Here is a 22,192-nt window from a genome sequence, read left to right as displayed (position 1 = left end):
ATCTGAAACTGTTTTACTGTACATTGGTCTCTAGCCATTCGAGTGCACCGAAAAGTTCCGTCAGGGTCGGCTCACCTAAAGAACATAGATACCAGCGGTTCTTTATTTCTAGCACCGCCTGCTGTAACCCTCTGACATCGCAGCTCCAGTTACGCTGCACATGTTACACCCCATAGTTCTAGACCGTGCCCCCAGCCTTCATTCTATGAGCCTTGTTTGACATGCGGATATGAAGAGGATTAGGGTTAGACGAGAACAGGAGTTATTTGAATATGTAGACTGTAGGTGTTTGTGTGCACGTATGAAAGAGTACGTAAGTGTGTCATATATGGATAGCTGTAACCAGAGGAATGTGCATAGCGCAGGTATAATAAGGAAAAATAAGAGATTAATACAAAATAAAGGAAATGACATTAATAATGGTAAAGTAAAAATAAACAAGTTAATGAATCAAGTCATTCAGTGGTCGGTATAGCCTGGGAAGGAGGCGGCCGGAGAGGGCTAATGGAGTCCACTCGCTTGTAGTTTTTTCTTTATTTTGTCTCGTATTTAGTTCCTTAGTTAGTTCTTATCTTTCTGGCATTGCCTTGGGCCGCCCCCCAAGACCTTTAGGAGTGAGCTGGCCCACTGCAAGTCATCATGAATTATATTTTATGATAGACTCACAATGCCTAGTAAACTACAGCCATCAGATAAATGTAGAGTAAAAAAATGGAGTAAAAGGTACGAAATTCCCCTCTGAAAAGCAGACTCATAATAAATACTCAAATGAAGCACATTTGATTGCATTCCTCCTCTGCTGCCTGAGCTCAAACTACAGGATGTCATACAATATGTTCCTGTTTATTTTGCTCCACCCTATCTCCCTCAGTGGTTGACGAAATATTCAGATCTTGTATTTTAGTAGAAGTAGCAATGCTTGAAATACTCACCGCTCCATAACAAGCACATCAATTTAAATGTCAAAAAGCGACAGCACAGCTGAGTTTTCTACAAAATTAACATTGAAATTAAAAGTACTCCTTTGACAGCAGAATGGCCCTTGTCAGTGTTATACATATATTTTTTATATGAAAAGCTGTTAAATAAATCCAATGCAGTAAAAAGTCAGTATTTCCTTCACAGCACTAAGTGATTGCGTTACACTCCACCACTGCCCTGCTTACCATGCATGTCTTAAAAGGAACAGCGTGTAACATTTAGGGGGACTAATTGGCAGAAATGGAATTTAATCTGCATAACTATGTTTTCATTATGTGTATAATGACCTTAAACCAAGAATCGTTGGGTTTATTTAACTTAGAGAACGCCATTTAAATAAGTTTTAAATGTCTTCTTCCACGCAGTCCACCATGTTGCATTTTTAAATTAGCTAAAGTTAGAGATTGGTATTGAAACTCTGTATTAAACGTGCCATCTATCTCCATGTAGGTCAAAGATGAAATAGAAAAATCACATACGTCTGAATACGTCAGACATCAATATCTTGAATGATGAAAGGCAGCAAATGAGTCAGCTCACCTGCATCACGTTACACAAAGTTGAAATGAATCACTGTACAGCAAATCATGTCACGTGCCACACAAAAATAATATTGCTCGAATGGAAAAGTACAGGTAGCCACTTTCTTCCTCCGAATGACGACATTACAGTATAATCTACCTTCTTTCCTCTCTCTCCAGTAACGACTTGTCCAATGATGAATGGAAGTAGAAAATCACTCGTGAGTCATGCCATTGTTTCAGTGTTAGGTTTATTACCATCACAACACACAATACAGAAACAAAATTAACATTCCAGGTAGATATGGTAGATAAATAGTGTAATGTTATTAAAATACTTTTCTTCACATTGTACTTTTAGTGCTCAAGTTAAATAACCGGGTAACCCGGTAAAGCTCAGGTGAATTAAGGCCTTCTGTGGTCTGATATGGTTTGCGGGAATTCACAGCAGAGTCGTATTTTTCACAGAGGTTGCGATGTACTTCAAAGCTGACTCCAGTGTTATTGTACACACCTTATGATGGAGAAACAGACAGAACAACATCTGGTAGAATTCTTCCCAAGGGAACGTTTGGTTTTTTTGCATTCTGCAAGTGGAGAGTTTTATGATTGCCAACTTGTCCAAATAAAAGCAATTATTATGAATTTCGCATTTCATCTGGTGATTAAAACAACCTTTTAGCCATCTCCTTGTAGATTCAATTTTTGGGGAAATCTGCATGGAAAAATGACAACAATAATTAAATAGTTAATCAGCCAAATGTGACGGGGGGAAAAAAACGTGAGGAATTGTAAGAATGTGCCCTTTGCAGAATGTCAATGCCAATTTCAACACCAGTCCCTTTGAGAACACCCCCAGGACCCTTCCTTCATCTAAGCCACGAGAGGTTCATTTAGTCTGACAACACTTTTCTTCTTATGAAATACAGTATTTACATTATCATGACCCGACTGTCTGCACCTTCACATTCTTTGGTCTTTGGACAGTCTGTGTAATCAGGTTCTATAACTTCAATATACCAATGCTTGTTAATCAAAGCACTTAATTAGCTGCGCATGGTTTTAAACCCTGCTGCAGACTTCACCACAGTTCAGACATTTCAGAGTAAGGCATAAGTGTGGATTTATATTTAAGTAAAAAAGTAAATAATACTGATAGTGCTACAGTTGCTAATTGTCTACTCATAGTTTTAAAAAATAGCCACATTTGTTTTCTGTAGTACAAAACCAACACGATTGTTTAAGATACAGGAACTTCGCATGCTTCATATAATTAGAGGCTCTGTTCATATTTCATGAGGAACAAATGAGAGGACAGGTCGGGATATTGCTTCTCATTGCTCAAGAACAATAATATCAGCCACCCCGTGCACTTGTGTGAGCTGTTTGCAGTCAAGGGACGCCACCAGCTTCCTGGGTCCGGGCTGTGTGGGGATGAAGTGCTCCGTCAGTGTCACTGTCGAGTGGCCGCCTACATCGCTGTGAGGGAAAAAAGAGAAGTGGGGATATTAGACTGGAGAAGGAAATGTTGAGGGAGTTGTGTGTGAAAGAGATAGAGATTTAAAAAAAAAAAGGAGATGTCGCATGTTCTTACCCAACAACCACTTCGTGGCCCTTCTGCAGACCCAGGCCCTCCACTCTGAACACCACTCCCTTCAGCATACGTGGCAGAGGGTTGGTGAAGGTAATCTTGGCTGCCATCTCCTTGCCAACAACAGCTTCTCCCAAAGCCTGTGAGAGGGCAATTAAAAATGAGTCAGGAGATGTGAACAAAACCTTTTCCTGTCATTTCACTCTAGCGGTAATCCTGAAGTTATGCGGCAAAACAAACGCCTACCGTGACGTTGAGGTCAGGTGTAAGGAGCCTGAAGGTGGTCTGGTTGGCTAATACTTGCTGGGTCTCACCGACCCTTCCAGACAGGGTCAGCATCAGAGCTGCCTGATCCACCAGCTGGTTTTGGTACTGTTGGTAGGGCAGCATCCACTCAATGGTCTTCTCTGTGTGGGGAGAGGAACAGAAAAGGGGCCTGGGCTCAGTATTCAGATTTTAATTCTATGCAGGTTTTACTTTTTTCGCAAAAAAAAAAAGAAAAAAAAAAGAAAAACACCCCAACTGGCACCTTCAAATCTTACTTAATAATGTTAGAACTCGTTTTTTTAATCTACAGTCGCTTATTAGCAAAGCTCCCCCGGCTATACCAGTACAGTAAATTGCATTATAGCGAGACTGCTACTACTGCATTCAGTTCTGAAACAAGAACCTTGTTCCCTCACAAATGAAGTCATGAGCAATCAATTAAATATTCTCAGGGGTTTTGCTGCTAGAGCCTTTTTTGGGGGTTTTCTATGACCTGTAGCTATTGGCGGCTAATGTTAATAAACTTTAGATAGACACTGGTATATCATTTTGTAATGTTGATGTTTTAAACGTGAATTATCTGATTTTCAAGCCACTTTGGGGCAACAGAAACAAGCTCTAGACACCACACTGAGCTATTATCGCCTTTTAAGTTGATATGGCAAAGTTAGCAAACAGCTGCTTAAATAGATGCGACTCAACATCAGCATTCATCGCTCTCCTTGTAGCTATATGTTTTGGTCTCCACCAGCTCCTGAGAGAATAATCATTAGCTAATTGTTGCCGTTTGATCGTGGACAGGTATTGTACAGTCGGTTATTAGAGCTTTTTTGCTGTGAGAGTAAATCAAAACAGAGTTGTAGGCCTTCAGACCAAAACAATGAGTTAAAAGACGCTAAATCTCTCTAGATCCGGGTGCCTAGTTCACACCACAGCCCTGAATTTCCACTCGCCGACAGTTTGTGGAGCTCCCAGACAAAAGTCCCAGATCAGAAGCTGAATGACGTTAGCTCAGTGCTCCAGCGCTATGTGTAAACTGTTCAAAGACGCGAGATGGAAGCTCAAGACACGGGTTGAGGGGAAACCTGGCGGACGGGTTGCCTGTACATGTGTAAATCGTGTTGCAACCAAAGTTGTTGTTGCGTCTCAGGTGTTGGATGTTTGCAGAATAGACATAACACAGTGGGCGATCTACATAGGGGAAACAGTGTGCTGACGACAAAAAGCAGGACTACGCCCGTGTAAAGCCTCGCGTGTGTTTGTGACAAAATGTAGTCTGGACCCCTCATCAGGGAATCCCCGTGTGAAAGATGGAGTAGCGCGTGACCACTTTGAAAGTCAAGCAGTGTGAACTTGACTTGAGGGGAAAGTTGGATGATTTGTCACAGTGGACGACCACTTTCACATACATGTGGCCATTGGATCCATGAACAAATTAATTCCAGCAGCTTTTAACGCTCCGTGGAAAGCCTACCTTCATTGGGCAAGAGCTCCACAGGCATCTGCTCTTTCTTGATGGTGCTCTTCAGCACACCAGTGTAGTACATGACGGCCACCTGGATGTGCAGAGTGGTCTGACGAGGATGCGAGCTCAGGTTCTTCACCACGATGCTCAGCTGGGCGTCTGCGCCCATCCTGGGCCCCTCGCCCTCCATCTTCACCTCAATGCTCACATCCTCTGCCGTGGCCGTGGAGTAGACATTTGGCTTGCTGCCATAGCGACTGGCAGTCTCCACGGCGATGCGTTCCTCTTCCGAACCTGGTACAGAGGGAGGAGAATGTGAGTGCGCCTCATTCTGTCGGATGTTTTGGGATTTATTGACGGACACAAGAGATATGGCACACAGTCCTTCAAACTAAGAAAAACAAGAGACGTATTTTAATATTGTGAGGTGCAGTGAATAGTTGTAGGGTCAGACAAGGGGAATGTACAGCGAAATGATCTATGCAGCAAGAAAGTATTAAATTATCACATTTGAAGAGTGTTCCAGGTAGTGTAGAAATAATTCTGTCTGGTTCTGGAGCATCAATCTTGGGGTCGAAATGCAATTAGCAAAGTACGATATGCATGCCAGTACCTTCTTGGTGTTTGTACAGGTGCGTGATGTCTGCCCTCTCATCAGAGCCCACTGCTTTAGTGCTGATGCAGTGGCCGACAGCTTTCTTCTCACTGTGGATCTGGCTGAAAGTGGCGTCCAGGTTCCTCTGCCAGAAGATCTTATCACTGTTGACCTGATAGAAACGTATCATCAAGTACATGAGAAGTTTGCCTTTCACACCGATGATGAAGTTGATCCAAAGTGCACATCACTTTTATTTATTCTTAATCTTCGCTTTGAACAAGTGGATAGGGAAGAAGTGTCTTTGTTATTCCGCTGTGAATAGCGGTGAGACATGGACCCAAGAAATGTATTATTATTTAAAAAGGATGCATGCTGCTAGAGAAGGTGTTTGCTTTAACGCACTAAATTATATCTATTAAAGTTTCACAATTTATGCCCGATACAGTTCTAAAGTCCACCTTTTTAGACGATCTGTCCCTGCAATTCAGTTTGACCACATTCCCTTCACTTTGGTACACATAATTAATCTAGAGAGAACGCCCACCTGCCAATTTCAAGCACTCACCTCAGCGAAGACAAACGGCGTGTCGTGTTTGAGGTAGACCTGGCCAGAGCGGATGCCGTTGACAGAGGCGGGGCCGCAGCAGAAGGTGCCCTGGCTGGTTTCCTGGGGAGTAGAATCAACAGCCTGCCATCCTCCATACCCAGGGGGCAGGTCTGCTCTCGCCATCCAGCAGTCATTCCACACGTGGAAGTTCCTAGATGGGATTAAATTATGTTTGTTTGAAGTCTCATTTAAGCTTGACATTTTGGAAAATACTCTTCTTTTTGACAAAAATATTCCTTAAATATCATAGTATATTCTTAATTTATCAGAGGCATCTTAATTTTCGATTTGTGTTACCTTGGTTTTATGAACATGTGTTAGGCAGAAATGGCATCAAATGTTTGTGGATCAGGTATGGCTACAAAGTTGTAAAAACAAGGAATTACGAAGTATGGATCCTTAATGTAACAGGAATTATTGATACAAATGAAGCTGGCATTGCTACATTTAGCTACATTGCAACAAGTACCTGGTGTACTTTGCTGGGCAGGTTCCAGTGGCGGGCCGTGCATTTTATACCTGGGCCTTCACTGCTGAAATACCACCTTATAACCTCATGATGGCGCCACAGCTAGGGTTATTATTCGTTTCTTGGGCTGTAACTATACAACGTTACGTATTTGTATTAAACCGTTCGGTACGAGGCTTACAAACCGAACAATACGTTTGAATAATACTAGTGCATTTGGAAAATGCAGAAGCTTAAATTGTAGGAAATATAATGTTTTCTGCGCTCACTAGGAGACAGGTCCGTGTGACCTCTGAACTGGAACAAAAACAGCTGAGGCCCCGCAAGTGTTCTGGGAGGCTAGGCTAACTAGCTTAACGGGAAAACAACAGCAGTAACATGCATTCTGCTACACACTCAAGGGCCATTCAGATATTAGATGTAAAAAAACAAACCAGTTGACAAATGCCGATCACATCCTCTTTTCTTTGTTGACAAAGAGTTTAATCCCACGGTTAAATCCCAACTCACAAATCCGTTTCTCTTCCAATTTCAGCCATTGAGTGTTAAAAAACAAAAACAAAATAGCAAAATATACCATAATTTCATTCATATCTTTCAATTTCACTCTTAGGACTCTGACTAAGCCTTTGATGGCTACTTTAAGTTTCGTTTTCCAATAGTCACGTGCTCGCCCACTGACCAATCACACCGCACGCTGCATCTCACTGCACGTAATGCTGACGTAGTTGTAGGCCTGCAAGCTGCTCTGGCGTGTCAAAGAATGTTAAACTAAAGATCTGATTGGTTGAAGACTATGACAATCAACAATATCGTCCCCATTCACTTAAACTGAACATGGAGGCACTTGTGAGTCTGCAGGCCTGGGGCCTCTCTTCTTACCTAGAGACACAGAGGTGAAATCTGATTGGATAAAAGCTCTACTTAAAACAAGCTGCACTGGAAGCAGAGCAACTGAGGAAGACAGTAGCTGTGCAATGAGAAAATAAGATAATGGTAAAAATATTTTTATAAATTATGATACATGTAGTGTATTTATAAAAAATTATTAAATTACAAAATAGCTATAACTTTGTGATTCTGATTCTGCCAGCAGAGAAGGCTTTTCACTGACGGCCCACCACTGAAAGGTTCTATATACAAGATTGTGAGCTTTTCGACTGCCTCTAAGCAGCTCTCAACATGGCGATTGCTGTGCTAGAGGCAAACTATTGCAAAACTGCTGAAAACAGAGATCGAGCTAGAGTCTTTAGTTGACGATCAATCAGAGGGTGAGTGCTACGCTTCCGTGACAACGCCGTCGGTCGGGATGGCGTTATCAGCTATAACTGCCATATGAGTCTAGGAATGTGGCCGTGAGCTGACCAGTGGGGAACCCTCACATTCACTAACATGCGCTAAAAGCATGTGGGCCGGCCCAGCTATGTTAAAAATGTAAGAAAAAACTCAGATTACAACACAGACAGGGAGAGCGATTTCATTCTCTTCTCAGGAAGACATTACTCTACTATATCTTTACATAGCAATAGTTTTTTGCTGCTATTTTAATTCTCTGAATCCCGTATATTGTACCGCTAAGAACACTGTAGTACCAGATTGCAGATTGATACTAGATTAGCCTCCGCAGTCTGAAAGGAGTTGCAATTAATTGGACGAGCATGACTCTGAGGTTTCAAGTTAGAGAGGACTGCTTTCGGAGCAGATCTAAATATATGCCGCATTCCTACGGTATGGATTTAGCAGCAGGCAATTTTTCCAATGCCATGGTGTCCTCATGTAGAGTTACACATCTTACCACACAGAGTCACTATTCAGGTAGTCGATCGGCTCCATATTCTCATCCAAATACACATCTGTGGTGAGGGATACGTCAGTATCATGAGCAGACTGGAAGTTGGTCACACTGCGGGCGGGTATGCCCAGACACCGCAGCACTGGTAACAAGGACAGAAAGAAAGTCATTAAAACTCAATTTACGAGGTCATTTGACAATTGAATTATGTTCGCAGATGCGAAGGCTTGAACATAATGACTTCAGAGATTTCCACTGTGATGGCATTTGCGTGGTTGCGAGGAACTTTATTATCCTGGCTGACTGAAAGCAACACATGTGGCTCCATCTTTGACAAAAGTAGGAGGTATGACAGGAATGCCAATGCGAGGTATTTAGAGTCTATATGAGCTACGGCTTGCTATCAGGTGCTAAGGTCAGCTATAGCTACCATGTGAGGGACCCTGTGTGCACGCACAATGAATGAAGTATTCTGTTAAAGAGTAGTGAGAGCTAATGAAAAGGGCCTGATCGCAGTCTTTTGACTGTAAATTCAATTCACGTGTCCACTGGGAAACTTTGCGGTGCACGCACACGCACGCACTCTCCGTTTTATTTTCCCTCACACTCACCCGTTGTAGTGATCCCAGAGAAGACCCAGCACTGTCCATATGACACAGGCGTTCCATTGGAGGTGTGGTACTTCCTCAGGATCTCCACGCTGCTGCTCCACGCCGAAGGAGCGACTCCATCAGAGTAATTCCCAGACCAGTTCCCCACCAGAACCCCAGAGTCGTCCTGAGCATTTATCTGAAAAGATTAAAAAAATATATATGAATTTCCCAAGCAGAAAATGATTAGGATCATAGCTACTAATGAAGACACTGAGGTCATGTCCTCTCCAATGTTCCTGGAATATTTGTTAGCTGAGGCTAGCTGCAAATTAAGATTAAAGCAAATGAAGGGTATTTCATACGTTTTGGGCAGAATTTGTATAATCAATATATCTAAATTTGACTACTTTTAGGCCAAGTATTCAGTTTTTTCCCCCCACCATGAGTTTATTCCTGGCAGTGTGGAGACTGCTTTGAAACAGCATTTCATGTTGGGAAACAAAATTCACAGAAATACAATTCACAAGTTAACTGAATATATGAAATGTGAGCCTTGAGGGACTTGGACTCATGACTTCAGTATTTCTAATATCCTGAGATGGGGTGATGTCAATATAAATCCAAACTCACCATGGCAGATATGACTCTAACCACATTGACAGGATCCCCTCGGCCAGATGGTGGCATGTCACTCTTCTCCAGGATAAACAGACACGCTTCCAGGATTCCCTCGTGAAACTAAAACCAAAAGACACATAAACACGCAGCAAAGGAAATTAGTTCATTCAAATGGGGATTTTGATCATAGTATTGGGTACAATTTACATACATGTCTAATCAAAACATGAATTAAAAATAACTACAATAATTGAAAAATTGTTCAAATTACGGATGAGATTTACATTTTCTACCAGCCTCCATGCTTCACAGTATTTCACAACTACGGAATGATTTACGGCACAAAACAGGAAGATGGTGCTGTTCTTTCAGCACAAATGGACGACAGATGGTGGAAGACCGATAAGGCTACAAAACATAACTAAAAGCATGTAAAACTGATAAATGAATAAAGAAAAGCTGCTGCTGGAAATTTAAATGTAATCCGATTTAACCTTTATTTAGCCAGGATAATCCCATTGAGATGCTCACTCGTGCACTTGTATTATTCCACAGTTGAAAATAGTCTCCAACAAATACAGTTTACTCTTGTTCAAGCACCCTTTAACAAAAACTATTGTGCCCAGTCGTTATACAAAATGACTTAGCATTTTTCAATAATAAAACAATATATTTGTGACCCTCTTTTAAAGATTTACATCTTCAGTCTGGGATAAACCTGCTGAGTGCCACAGACAATGATGTCATGTTCATTCAAAACCATTAATTCAGCACTTTCGAGTCACAACTTGTCTCGATAGCGCGTACCTGGCCAAAGTTCCACGTGCGGGCACCTATTTGTTTCTCTGTGCCATAGTAAATCCTCCCGGTGTCATTCAGCACGTACTCCTTTGTCTCCTCTTCATCATGCAAGAACACTGCGTCCTCTGGAAAGACATAATAATAATCTGGCATTATAATACTGACAGTTTTTCATCCTACATTGTATACACTCGTGTATTCTTAGTTGTATAACTGAAGTTGATCCTTGACAGGAAATGCATGGAAACACTTTTATTGAACGGTTGGATTCTTACTTAAGGATAAGCTCTAGTCAAGACGTTGGCTTCCTCTCTGTGTGAAAGTTACCCAGAACAGGCTTTTATCACCTCTTCAGTGACCAAACTACATAAGAATGTGATTTATTTTTTACAAATGCTGTGAGGGAATCCCCTAGGCCAGGAAATGGTTAGTAAAACACAATGACTCCATGGACCTTGCAGTGGGGCCCATGTTCATTTATGGGAAACGGTCTGTTTTGAGTGACATCAGCTCTACAGACTTGGGCGTGCACCCCCGACATGAGCTTCACAAAACGGTGTCTTTGTTTTTCCACAGCGTTTATCTTGTGCTGTTGCCACCGTGATAAACAGTGGGTGGGGGGGGGGAAAGGTACGTGACGAGAAAACCGAAAGGGAAAGCTTAGTAAAAGTATAAGAGTATTCAAGATAGACATGGGAAAAATGAAGTGGAAGGAAGAGGTTTAACAAAGTCATGAGGGACGAATGAGGGGGGGGGGGGGGGGGGGGGGGGGGGAGTTATGCTTGGGAGGGAGAGGGGTCGAGAGGGGTGAGGGGGAGTGGAGCGTAACAGACTGTCTTGAGAGTTTACACGAGAAAGGAGAGGTGGAGAATGACAGCATCTGGCAGCTGTGATCATTTTGCTTTTCATTTCTTCTTACTGATTATTTCTGCAATATAGGGAGAAACAGATGCGCGCACACACACACACACACACACAGGAGGACGTGAAGGAGGAGGCGCAGACCAGAAAACAGAGCAATGGAGTGAGGATTTGGTGGACATGCAGTGTGTGTGGGACTGGGTGGGAGAAGCACATAAAGGCAGGAAATACACATGGCAGCAGTTAAAGCGAGGGAGAGGACAGGTTGTCACCAGCTGCAGGATTACTGTGAGCTCGCCCCATGGCGTTTTTAATACAGTAATTGTAGGATTTTGAATTTTATGAGCGTGAGGGAGAGATTGGTCTCGGGAAGAAGAGATTGAAAGAGGGAAGAGAAGATTGGGCTCGCTGCCAAAAACAGCCATGCCATAATGAAAGACAGAGCGTCAGTTTTTATCAAATCCAGGTCCACCTTTTCTGTTTTTATTTAGCTGTGTTGCAAATATATTTCTTTTTTTGTCAAATATTCTGTGCAGGGAATTTACAGTACATAGCAAGCTGAGGTCAGCAGAATAAATAAAGGACCTTATTTCCTAAGGCTTTATTAACTGAATCAGAGGATAATAAGTATGCATAATTTAAAACAATGAGACTGACCTCTGACATTATGACAAAAGCCAGAAGGTAAATGAGACCTACTATAGTATAGTAGATCTATGCAGTTTGTCCAACAGATGAATAGAGACATACATTTGTCTGATTATCAGTTCTATATAAGTCAAAGTCCATCTCTGTGAAACAGGCCCCAGTGCTAAGAGGAGTGTGAATATGACACTGGAACTCTGGAAACACTCTTCCAAATGCTAATGTTGCTCTGCTGGGTGTGTAAACAGGCAACAGTCTGCCAACATGTTAACCAGATCTACCTCAGGAATCTCTGTGTGTGTGCTCTTCGTACATCTCAAGAACTGCTCATCTGATCTAGTTCAGATCAGTGGGTGTATTGCCGGGGACCCCATGGACTGCTTTAACACATTTGGTGCAATTTGGTTACTTGTCACGTTCAATAATATACTTTTAATAAACAAGCACACAGCACTCTGTGCAGCAGCGGGGGCGGAGCTTCAGGGTTCTGCTGACTTGAGCATGTCTTTACCGGTCTGCATGTCTGTAAGCAGCAATAATAGGGCCATTCCAAACATGCGGGTATATCAACATTAAAAATTCTATTTTGTGCAAACGTTTCATCAATGATGCCATTGAAAGGCCTGTTTCAACTTACACACAAACTCAACGTGGTGCTTCAGTGGCAGAACCAAGTGAGCCAGCAGTCTTAAATCATAGCCACTGGGGTTATGCAACTCTCATACAAGGTCACGCTGTATCTTTTTGATGGACAGCAACACGCTCATGGATTGAGTTGGCCCTCCTCACCCATGTGTTCCATTATATCAGGACCCTTCTCACAGATTAAAAACAGACAGACTTTCTGCCAGTACTTGCCATCAGAATGCTAAGGCTATTCGTAATATAGCAGCTATGTTCTGGGAGCACTTTCCCTGGTAATTGGGCTGTATCAAACACTTCTCCTGCAAGTAAAACAGATTTGTTTTAAACAACTCCGCCTCAAACCTAATAGTAAGCTGGATAATAATTCAACACCGTCTGTGTTTTCCTCCTGCATTTTTCTCCTCTTATCAACTATGACTCCTCTTCTTTCCTTCCCCTCTGCCACATTCCTACCCTCGATCCGTGTAAACACTCTTCAATCTTACCCTCACACCAAGGGTTGAAGAGCATGATGATGTTCTTGGTGGAGTCGTGAGTAGTTGCCGCCTCGCCCTTCAACGAGCTGGTTGTCACCGTGAGCCCATACAGGCCAATCACAGCACTGGCTGGCGAGGTGACGGACAGCTTGATCTTGTTGCCGTTCTGCTCTACAATCTTGGCCTCCCAGCGTTCGTCCTCCCGGTGACCCACCAGTGGGATGATGACATGGGTGCCTTTGGACACCAAGGGCAGGGGACCTGCAACATACAGGTTATGGTTGAGTAAAAAGGAAACACTAATAGAACTTCCAAGAACAAACACCAATGGTGCTGTTCAATAGGGTTGTTGGATGTTGATACCACTTTCACGTCTGTCTGTTAAATATAAAATCACAGCCTTAAGACTGTTACTTAGCTTAGCATGAAGACTGTAAAACGTTAACGGTTAGCTTTCCAGCACATCTAGAACACTCTAATTAATAAGTTGTATCTCGCTTCTTTAGGCAGTATAAAAATGGAAGTGTAAGAATGACTTATCTGGGAAAGGCCAGGCTAGCTGGTTCCTGCTGCTTCTAGTCTTTATGCTAAGCTAAGCTAACGGTCTTGCTGGAGCTTCATGTGTCAGAGACAAATGTGCAAGTGGTGTCAATCTTCTCATCCAACTCTTGCAAGAACCCGAATAAGTGTATTTCCCAAAATGTCGAGATTAAAGTTAACTGCATGCAACTGATTTGCTGTGAAAAAGTATGAAAACGTATTAAATAAATAAAGCTTTAACATTCCTTTAAATTTTAAATAAATGGCCTTTCAGGGCAGAACAACAACTGATGCTGCAAATGTGAACCAGATGTCTGCTACAATGGACACATCATTTTGTGTTTTTGCAACAACATTTTGCTTTAGTTAGATCGCAGGAGTGGCAGTGGAAGGACTTCACTGATGTCAAAGTAATTCTGTTCCCTGTGTAACCTCAGAAAACTGTAAACCATTATGTATCCCAGGCCTTCACTTGGCTCTCCACAGTTTGTCTAAGTAAACAAAATCCTCTGGAAAACGTCCCACACTGCACATACGCACACATCTCTGCAGAAAGCCAAGCACATTTGTTTGTGTTTTATTAGCTTGGCTGTTTCCTTTTACATGTCTTTAAGACATTAGCATGACTAAGACTTATTATAAAAATATTTGTGGATGCTTTTCTCTGAACTATTTGCTTTGTAGCACCCTGCTGAGCTTTAGCTTCCATTTGCTTAAGCAAATACAGAGTTACTCGAGAAGCCATTGTTCTCCGGCCGACCGCAGCCAGGACTTCCTTTCTTATCTCTGAGGACATGTTCAAAAGGAAATCAATGAAAAACACTCTTTTCAGCCGCATCGACCCAACCTTTTTTTGAAAATTGACAAAAGAAAAATCTTTATTCAGCTTCCTAATTGAACAAAATAACCAGCTTTTAGTGCCGCACTTAGAATCTTTTCACTGCAAATGCGACAGTGAAAGCAAAGGTAATGGGGGCCTGTCGAACGTGGAGGCTCAGATAGTTATGTGTGCCGATTCTGTTTCTCCTCCAACTATCTAAGCAGCAAGTGATACCAAATCACATCTCTGCGGTGATGTAAGGGCCATTTATTTCCCAAGCGTGTAGTGGATCGTTGTAGTATGAGGCCTGTAAATACCAGAGCGAGGTGTCCGGTGTCCTGCCGTCTGGAAGCTATAAACACTACAGTTCAAGTGCTGCTCGATTTAAATGTGCTTGCTATGCGTGGTATTTTGACCATATTTCCCAGGCTTTGTTTTGAGCCGGTCGCTCATTCCTCTGCGTTTCACACGGGCTTGTAGCAACTACTGGTTAAAGGGGCACCCCACCAATTCAACTCAATAATAATTCTCACATCATGGAAAGTACTACTCAACCTGTGAGTTGTAAAACATCTTCTGTGGTATGACATACAAACATAACTGATGAACTCAAGTACCCCTTCATCGACACCACCTATTTCAACTATTTATCTGATACATTTAGCTATGTAAACCATGTATCTATAACTAGCATTTCAACTGTTTATGGGTTACTTTTAGCTCAGTTTAGACCTTTATGGTAACTTACTGACTCACAATGTGGGTAGTTGTACTAATTGCATTTTTTTTTCAAATTAGTTGAGGTTCAATGTGAAGTACCCCATAGGGTGCAAGTAGCCCCGGTTGGGAATCACTGGAAGCTTCCTTATTAATTCCTTATTAATTGCAGGAAGTAATAATATCTCGGATTGGGCTTGAGTCTTCAAATTTCAAACAGAAACTTGGGGTTTGAGTTTAAAAGAATTGGGAATTTACCATGTGGGGAGGGTCTAACTAAATGCTTGTGGCTTGCATTATGGGAATTGTAGGATCCAGTTTTTGGAACTTGACCCATACTAGAAACTAAAAGTCATGATATCTTGATGCTTCAATTTAGTTCATCATTTTGTAATCTGTTTCTTCAGATTCCCCCAAAAGTTATGAAAGTACAATGCTAAATTGCTCGGGTGGCCGTTTAAGTTTTCACTATATATTTTGCTGAATTGTTTTGCTTTTCGTCTTGTTTCAGTTTCTGAATCCCTTTTTTCCTTCAACCCAGGTTTGGGCAATCTGAGTGCATTGTTCTGCAATAGGCAGTTTAATGCAACCCATTATGACATGCTATGCTTTTTAACCCCTAAACTGTGCACTGCCCCTCTGCTGCTGCTCACCTAAATAGTGTACCCAACTCTCAAACTTTTCTGCCGCTGCTAATAATCATATTGATTATAATTCTTTATCATATCCTGTTGAAAACACTGTCCATCCCTTCCATACCTGTTTTAAGCTCCAGATGCAGCTTGTCATTGTTAGCAATGAAGGGCCTGTTGAGCTCCAGCTCCATCTGGAAGGCCTGTCCTCTGCGGATGATCAGCTCGTCCCCCTGATACAAGTCGGTGTGGTGCTCCTTCCGGTTCTGGCCCGTCTTGGAGCTCAGCAGGTCCACAGAACTCACTGAAAACTTTACTCCTGAGAGAGGAAGGTTAAAGGTGAAATTTAAGTATGTGTCTGTATTGCAGCTACTATGACTATGTAAGGGTCAAATGAACATATGTGCAACAATAGTCAAGTTTAACTAATTTAATACTAAAGGTCTGTGACATTACCTTCCATTTCCTTCGCTTCTCCATTCTCAGGCTTTGGCTTTGCAGCCTCTGGGGCCGGGGGTTTGACAAATTCCACCCTATCTGTCACATCATAGGTGCTGCTCTGGCGCTTACAGCAGCACGGACACATCTTCCTGAACCAGCGGCGACAGCCTCCCTCCTGTTTCTTCTCCCCTTCTTTGTGAATGGTCAGCTCCACCCTGGTGGGTGGGGCTGCACCGGGGAAACGCCCCACCTCCGACGTGCCTCTTACAGACAACCGCTCACCTGGCATTCTGGGTGACATTTTAGAAAAATGTTATTTGTATTTCAGGAATAAAATTGAAGATACTTATAATAATATTAAGTCATCACATTGTTATGGTACACAGAGAAGACCTCCTAAAATTAAGCTATAGTGTAAATGGAAACGTGATAATAATACTATAGCACCTTTCATACATTTCATTAAGCCTTAATTCCCTGTTTCCCAACATATGTTGGCTTGTGACCCATTAAAATGAATAAATGTCTAATTGGAACCCCTTATCACATGGTAGGGATAGTCTGGACAGAATAATTTGTCCATCTAAGTTCATCGTATCTGAAGAATCTTGAGAAGCCAAAAGATTTGACTGTATTATGTTTCAAGAAAAAATACAAGCCTGCAATTATGGGTATAGCTATCAGATTAGTTTTTCCTTATTTTCATTGTAATCACCTTGTGACCACTCAGATCTTTGGAAACCCATTTGGGGGTCTCAACCCCCAGGTTGTGAACCACTGCACTAGTGGTTTCTATCAATGCAGATACTTTGGGTTTCACTTGACCAAGTTTTGGAATGTTTGCCTCTGAATAACCACTCCTCGTGAGAGAACTGCTGACTGTGCGGTGGTTTGTTTGCTCTTGAATCTTTGACATTTTTTTCTATAATAATGTGAGCAAAACAAAATTCCTTTCATTTGATTGTATAGTGGTGAGAGAAAACCAAACACATCTGCAACACCTAGACACAAGTGAGAAGCCCAACAGCTCAACAACATAATTAGACAGAGATGCAGTCCACACCATAGAGGTTATTGGCAGTGTGCTGCAGTACATTTCATTCCACTAAGATTTTGTTTTTCTTTTCCCCATCAAACAAACAGCAAATGCACTCCTTTACTTTTTCCCACAATTACCACATACCGGACTTGCACTCTCCTCGGCTGTCAAAGCTTTCTCAAAGCATCTTGGGGCTGTTCAGTCTTTCGTCCTTGTCGGCTACACTCTCTGAGCAATCTAAATACCTCCTGGAGGAGGCATCTGGATTCCATCTGCCTCACCCCAGCTGTTACAAAATAATGTAGTTTGTGTGCATCTCTGTGCGTGCGCATACACTGCGGCTGTCCAGCACTGTAGATTATATGAACATTCATCACACTGTCACATCCCCACCCTCATACGGCGCGCCAATAATCGCAACGAAATTAGATCGTTTGTCACATTGAAGATAAGCCGGCCCTCCCTGCCCATCCTCAGACTTTGAAATCGGGTTCACGTTCACCAAATGTCAACATTAGGAAAGTGAAAACAAAAAGTGTTTACTAGAACGAAAGGAGGCTGGGGCGGGGGACTTTCCCTCTCATAGACTAATTTCCTTCCTTTTTCTCACCATCTGTAACTTCTCCATCTTAACATAAAAGCCACACAGGGCTGAGGCGCTGTAACAACATTGAAGCACCATAGGCGTTTTGTTAGCTCTTGTAAAACACCCATAAACTGTAATGAGATGCAGTAATGCACATATTCAGGAAAAATGCTTGTTTTTATGTAAACATGTATAGATGATGTTGGCTTTATAGCCCCCTTCCCCTAGCCATTCTTTCTCCTAGGATGGCAAACTCATGACCCACCCTACTCTGCCTCTGATTAGCTAGTACTCGTTACCTTCGTCGGCTGGGTTGGTTAGGCAGACGGAGAGAAAGGGTGTGCAATTTCACACAGAGGCGCACAGAAACAGCATTCTTTTCCTTCACCATGCACTGTCCATTTCTTCAACTGAAACGACAGACTTCATCACCCGTAGCTAGATAGCTAATGAACACCAACTCTTTGAATTAGTTAAAAACGGTGTCTCCGTGTGACAAAGTGGTTGAGAAGACACCATTTGTCCACATATTAGCATTGGCTTTATTTGTGACTTACCCTAACCACCATGTGTTCCACAGTCTAAAGGAGGAGGCACCCAACCATTTCCTGTATTTATACAATGGACGATGTCAGCAGTGATGTCATGGGGTCAGACCAGGTATGGGGGGGGGGGGAGCAGATTATGTATAGGTATGTAGGTTAGTTGTGATCTGTTATGCATTGTTGAGAGTGTATAGCAAATTGTGAACTATCTAAAAGTGTTTAATACCTACAGGTGTGCAGAGTAAACTATAGCTTGTGTCCCTTTACTATTTGAAGAAGTAATTGGTGTCACCTGCACTCATGGTATGAGCTAGATCTTGCTAATGGAAGGCTGTATATAAGCAGATCACTTTGACTGTTACGGGGAGAGGAAGGAATATCAGCGTGTGGTCGTGTGGTCGTGTGGTCGTGTGGTCGTGTGGTCGTGTGGTCGTGTGGTCGTGTGGTCGTGTGGTCGTGTGGTCGTGTGGTCGTGTGGTCGTGTGGTCGTGTGGTCGTGTGGTCGTGTGGTCGTGTGGTCTATGATGAGTGGTCTATGATGAGTTAAGTTTCTTTCAGTTAAGCTAAGTTAACTGTTTGTTTTGTTAACATGTGTAGCAGGGCTACTTCTGTAAATAAAACACCTTTTGTTATCTGGACAAAGTATCTCATGTCTGCCTCCTACCACTTTCCAAACCACTCCGGTCAGGCTTCACCACACTCCGGCTGACTTTGTTTTGCTAATTGCAAAACAAGACTTGTCGAAAAGGGTCTTAAATATGTGCTTGATGGCTACTTTCATTACATTACATTAAAAGACTTCGGCTAAAGCTAATACGTTTTCCCTGAGGTTTACTGGAGTGTAAACTTCTCCAAAACCAGTAGGCTACAATGCGGGACATCGTTAGGTTAACTCGTGAAATAGGAGTACCGTGGCTCCCACACGGGACGTTCTGTTCACTTACGGTCCTGTACAATGATTCTTAAAGCAACTAACCCTAAATAGTAACGTAGTAGTATGCCACTTGGCTTTGGAGGTAAGGCTAGGCTACTTTTGTAAGTAGTAAGTGCTGAGTAAGTGAGCGTCTGCTGCAGATAAGCACACTGTTAGTTGGCAGTGCAGATATAACTGGATAATAACTGTTGGCGAGGAGGTTTCCCAAACGGTCAATTGCACATCTACTTTGTTCTATGTGTACTCCACATGTCTCATTATTTTGTTTCTGCTAAACTTCATCATTCTGCTTGCAAATTAAAAGCGAAAAGTTGAGACCTGATAGGTGACAAAGTTACAGCACCTAGGCTATTTTATAAAGATAAGCAGCAGAGAGAGGGTCTTTGATGAAGCTCTGTTTTCTATTGATTTCATGGTTAAATATTTGCATGGGACAGGCGCATCAAACAGGCTGAGCACACTGGTTTTGGAAAAAAAAGAGGCAATGCTGGTATGTTATGTGACAGTTCAAAGGGTAAACAGCTGAGGAACAGGTGGTAGGGAGGGGCACCTCACAGTATCACAACCTCAAAATCCATGTGAAAGTGTAGAATGTGTGTGTGTGTGTGTGTGTGTGCGCGTGCGCGCACACTATGTGCGTGATATTGGGGCCACTTCTGATTTTTCAACTCTTTTACTTCCTGAGTTCATCTGCCGGTCAGATTACATTCCCCTCCCTTAAACTGTTTCCAGCTGCTCTAAATATTTGGCAAAAAAAATTCTTAATCATTGTGATGGACACAATGTATTGAGACATGACCCCCACCCAGAACTGAAGTCACGCTCACTGAACCATTCTGGGCTGCCGTCGCTGCATCTCTAACTTTAGTGAAAAGAAACCCTTACGTGCATTGAAATAAAGTGAAATGCATGACAGGATTCAAAACATTTAGGATAGCAATGCTTTTTCCTACCCGCTCAGACACTTGGTGACCAAATATTTGAGTTGATAAAAGGAAAGCGACAATTGTAATTGGCCAAATAGCACTGCAAATATGGGTTATTTTCAAATGTAACAACTGAACAAAAGCTTTTTCAAGCTGTTTTGTTCATAATTTCTGTCTTCAAAGGCTTTAATAAAGCTAAGTTATCTCACCACTGCACCTTAGGTGGTTTAAAATTGCCCAATTAGAGTCATCCACTCAACCCCCCTAAAACCATGAAAAGCCATTCCACAAGCCTAATTTTTGGCTGCTCTTCCCTCACACTTTAATGCACAAATTTAAATGGATTTATAATACAGCCGCCAGCCAAGCTTGAAAACAAGTGTTTCTTCTTCATCTTTTGTCCCCTGCCTATCATGTATCACTGCTTCCTCCATTATGCTGTGCCATCTCCCTCTGCAGCTCTGCACTTCTCCTCAGTCGGTTTGTGTTGGCATGCCGGCCCCTCTGGTATGCACTGGCCCCCCGAGATAAGCGCTTCGAATTCAAGTCACTGTTTCCAAACAACAACCCTGTGGCTTTAAATGGCCAGCCTTGTCTGGTGATGTATAAAATGTATGAATTGATAAAAAAAAAATGTTACAGCATAGTGAAAGCCATTACATGCAGAAAAAACAACAACAAGAAATGGTTTGAATCCCATGCACTGCACATCTGTCAAGGTCTCTGAGAGAAGAAAAGGCATAGGTGCAGCTATTGGCCACCAACCAACAAGGCTGAGGGCATTAGAATACCTTAACTAATTGACTGTTCTTTTTCTGAATATGGAAAGCTTTTTTTTTTCTTTCTTTTTTATTAAGGGAGTATGATAGCAAACCAACTGCTTGGAGATTGGAAGGACGGAAAGGGTTCTTCATATCAACTGCTGGAAACCATTCAGGGGAGCTGATGGTCGGAGTTTTGTTGCAACAAAAGTTCAGCAAGTTCATGGCCGAACTTCACATTTAGAGCTGCAAGACCATGATAAATATCAAGTATGTTGAAGTTCAACAAAGGCACGAAAACAGGCCTTAAAAACGGAGTAAAACCAGATTTAGATTTTTTTTTTTTTTTGGGATATGGTCTGTCCTGTTTCTAAACGAGCTTAATTAAATGTCTCAGTCTGTCTTTATGGGATGTGAGCTTCCCTCTCTGTGGAGCATCATCCTCAAAGGCTCGATTGTAAGAGAGATCTGGTCTAAGAAGAACCCGTTAGGTCACGCGCGTACACCCGCTTCAAGTTTGCACTTTACTGAACATCTCTCTGATAAGAAAAAAAAAAAACACTTGGTGAAAATCTTACTTTATCTCTGTGTATTCTGCTGTGGATCCGCGATGAATCCTCCACTTCGTCCCGAGTAGGCGTATTATCTCTCAGCGTCGAACTTTTGGGGAAGTTTATTTTACTTCACTCGCTCCGTTCTTGAATCAGAATACTTTATGCCCGTCCCGAAATGTACCACACGGTACTTTTTAAACTGACACACACAGACACACACACACGCCCCTCTTCCTCGCAGCTCAGCCCACTCAGCCCCACCCTGCGTGGACTGAAGTTTCCCACACACAGGAGGTCCCCGTTGAGTTGAGCGCGCGCGCAACCGAAAAGAGCGCACGTAGTGTTTTAGGCTACATGGTGAGTGGCGCACACGTCACACACACACACCCACACGAGGGAAGGGGAGACTTTTATTACGCAATAATAAGCGTTGTTTGACACAGACAGGGAGTGGAAGCAGACCGTCGGAGGAGGGCAGGAAGATAAGTATTTGATGTTTGGATGTGTATGATGAGTCACCCAATACAACGGCAGTTACTCCAGCCATTTATACAGTAAGCCTAATTTGGTAGGCCCCGCACAATAAAGACAAATCACAATACCAATCTTCACTGAGAAAAAATGGGGGAATGAGATAATACAGCAGCACATCTGTAAATTCCAGCCCATGAAGATGGGTAAATTGTACTATCATTACCACAAATGTTGTATATCTACGCTACACACATAAAGCACAGTTGTAACCACCAAAATAAACCAAAACCACA

The 22,192-nt window shown here is 42.4% G+C and overlaps 1 protein-coding gene across 1 annotated transcript; it reads right to left on the bottom strand.

Annotated features, from left to right (window-relative positions):
* Window positions 1–8: 8 nt before the first annotated feature.
* On the bottom strand, window positions 9–21,676 carry tgm1l1 (transglutaminase 1 like 1). The gene is made up of 14 exons (XM_079173214.1): window positions 21,450–21,676; window positions 16,096–16,370; window positions 15,767–15,958; window positions 12,940–13,191; window positions 10,310–10,428; window positions 9,515–9,622; window positions 8,903–9,080; window positions 8,295–8,433; window positions 5,989–6,181; window positions 5,439–5,592; window positions 4,835–5,119; window positions 3,340–3,500; window positions 3,097–3,233; window positions 9–2,981 (listed from the first exon to the last, which is right to left on the bottom strand). The coding sequence occupies exons 2-14, from the start codon at window positions 16,367–16,369 to the stop codon at window positions 2,837–2,839; spliced, it is 2,337 nt and encodes a 778-aa protein (XP_079029340.1). The 5' UTR covers window position 16,370; window positions 21,450–21,676; the 3' UTR covers window positions 9–2,836.
* Between the last annotated feature and the right edge of the window lie 516 nt (window positions 21,677–22,192).

This window comes from Pholis gunnellus (genome assembly GCF_910591455.1).
Source record: "Pholis gunnellus genome assembly, chromosome: 14".
NCBI lineage: Eukaryota > Metazoa > Chordata > Actinopteri > Perciformes > Pholidae > Pholis > Pholis gunnellus.
This window is presented reverse-complemented; position numbering and strand designations above follow the sequence as displayed.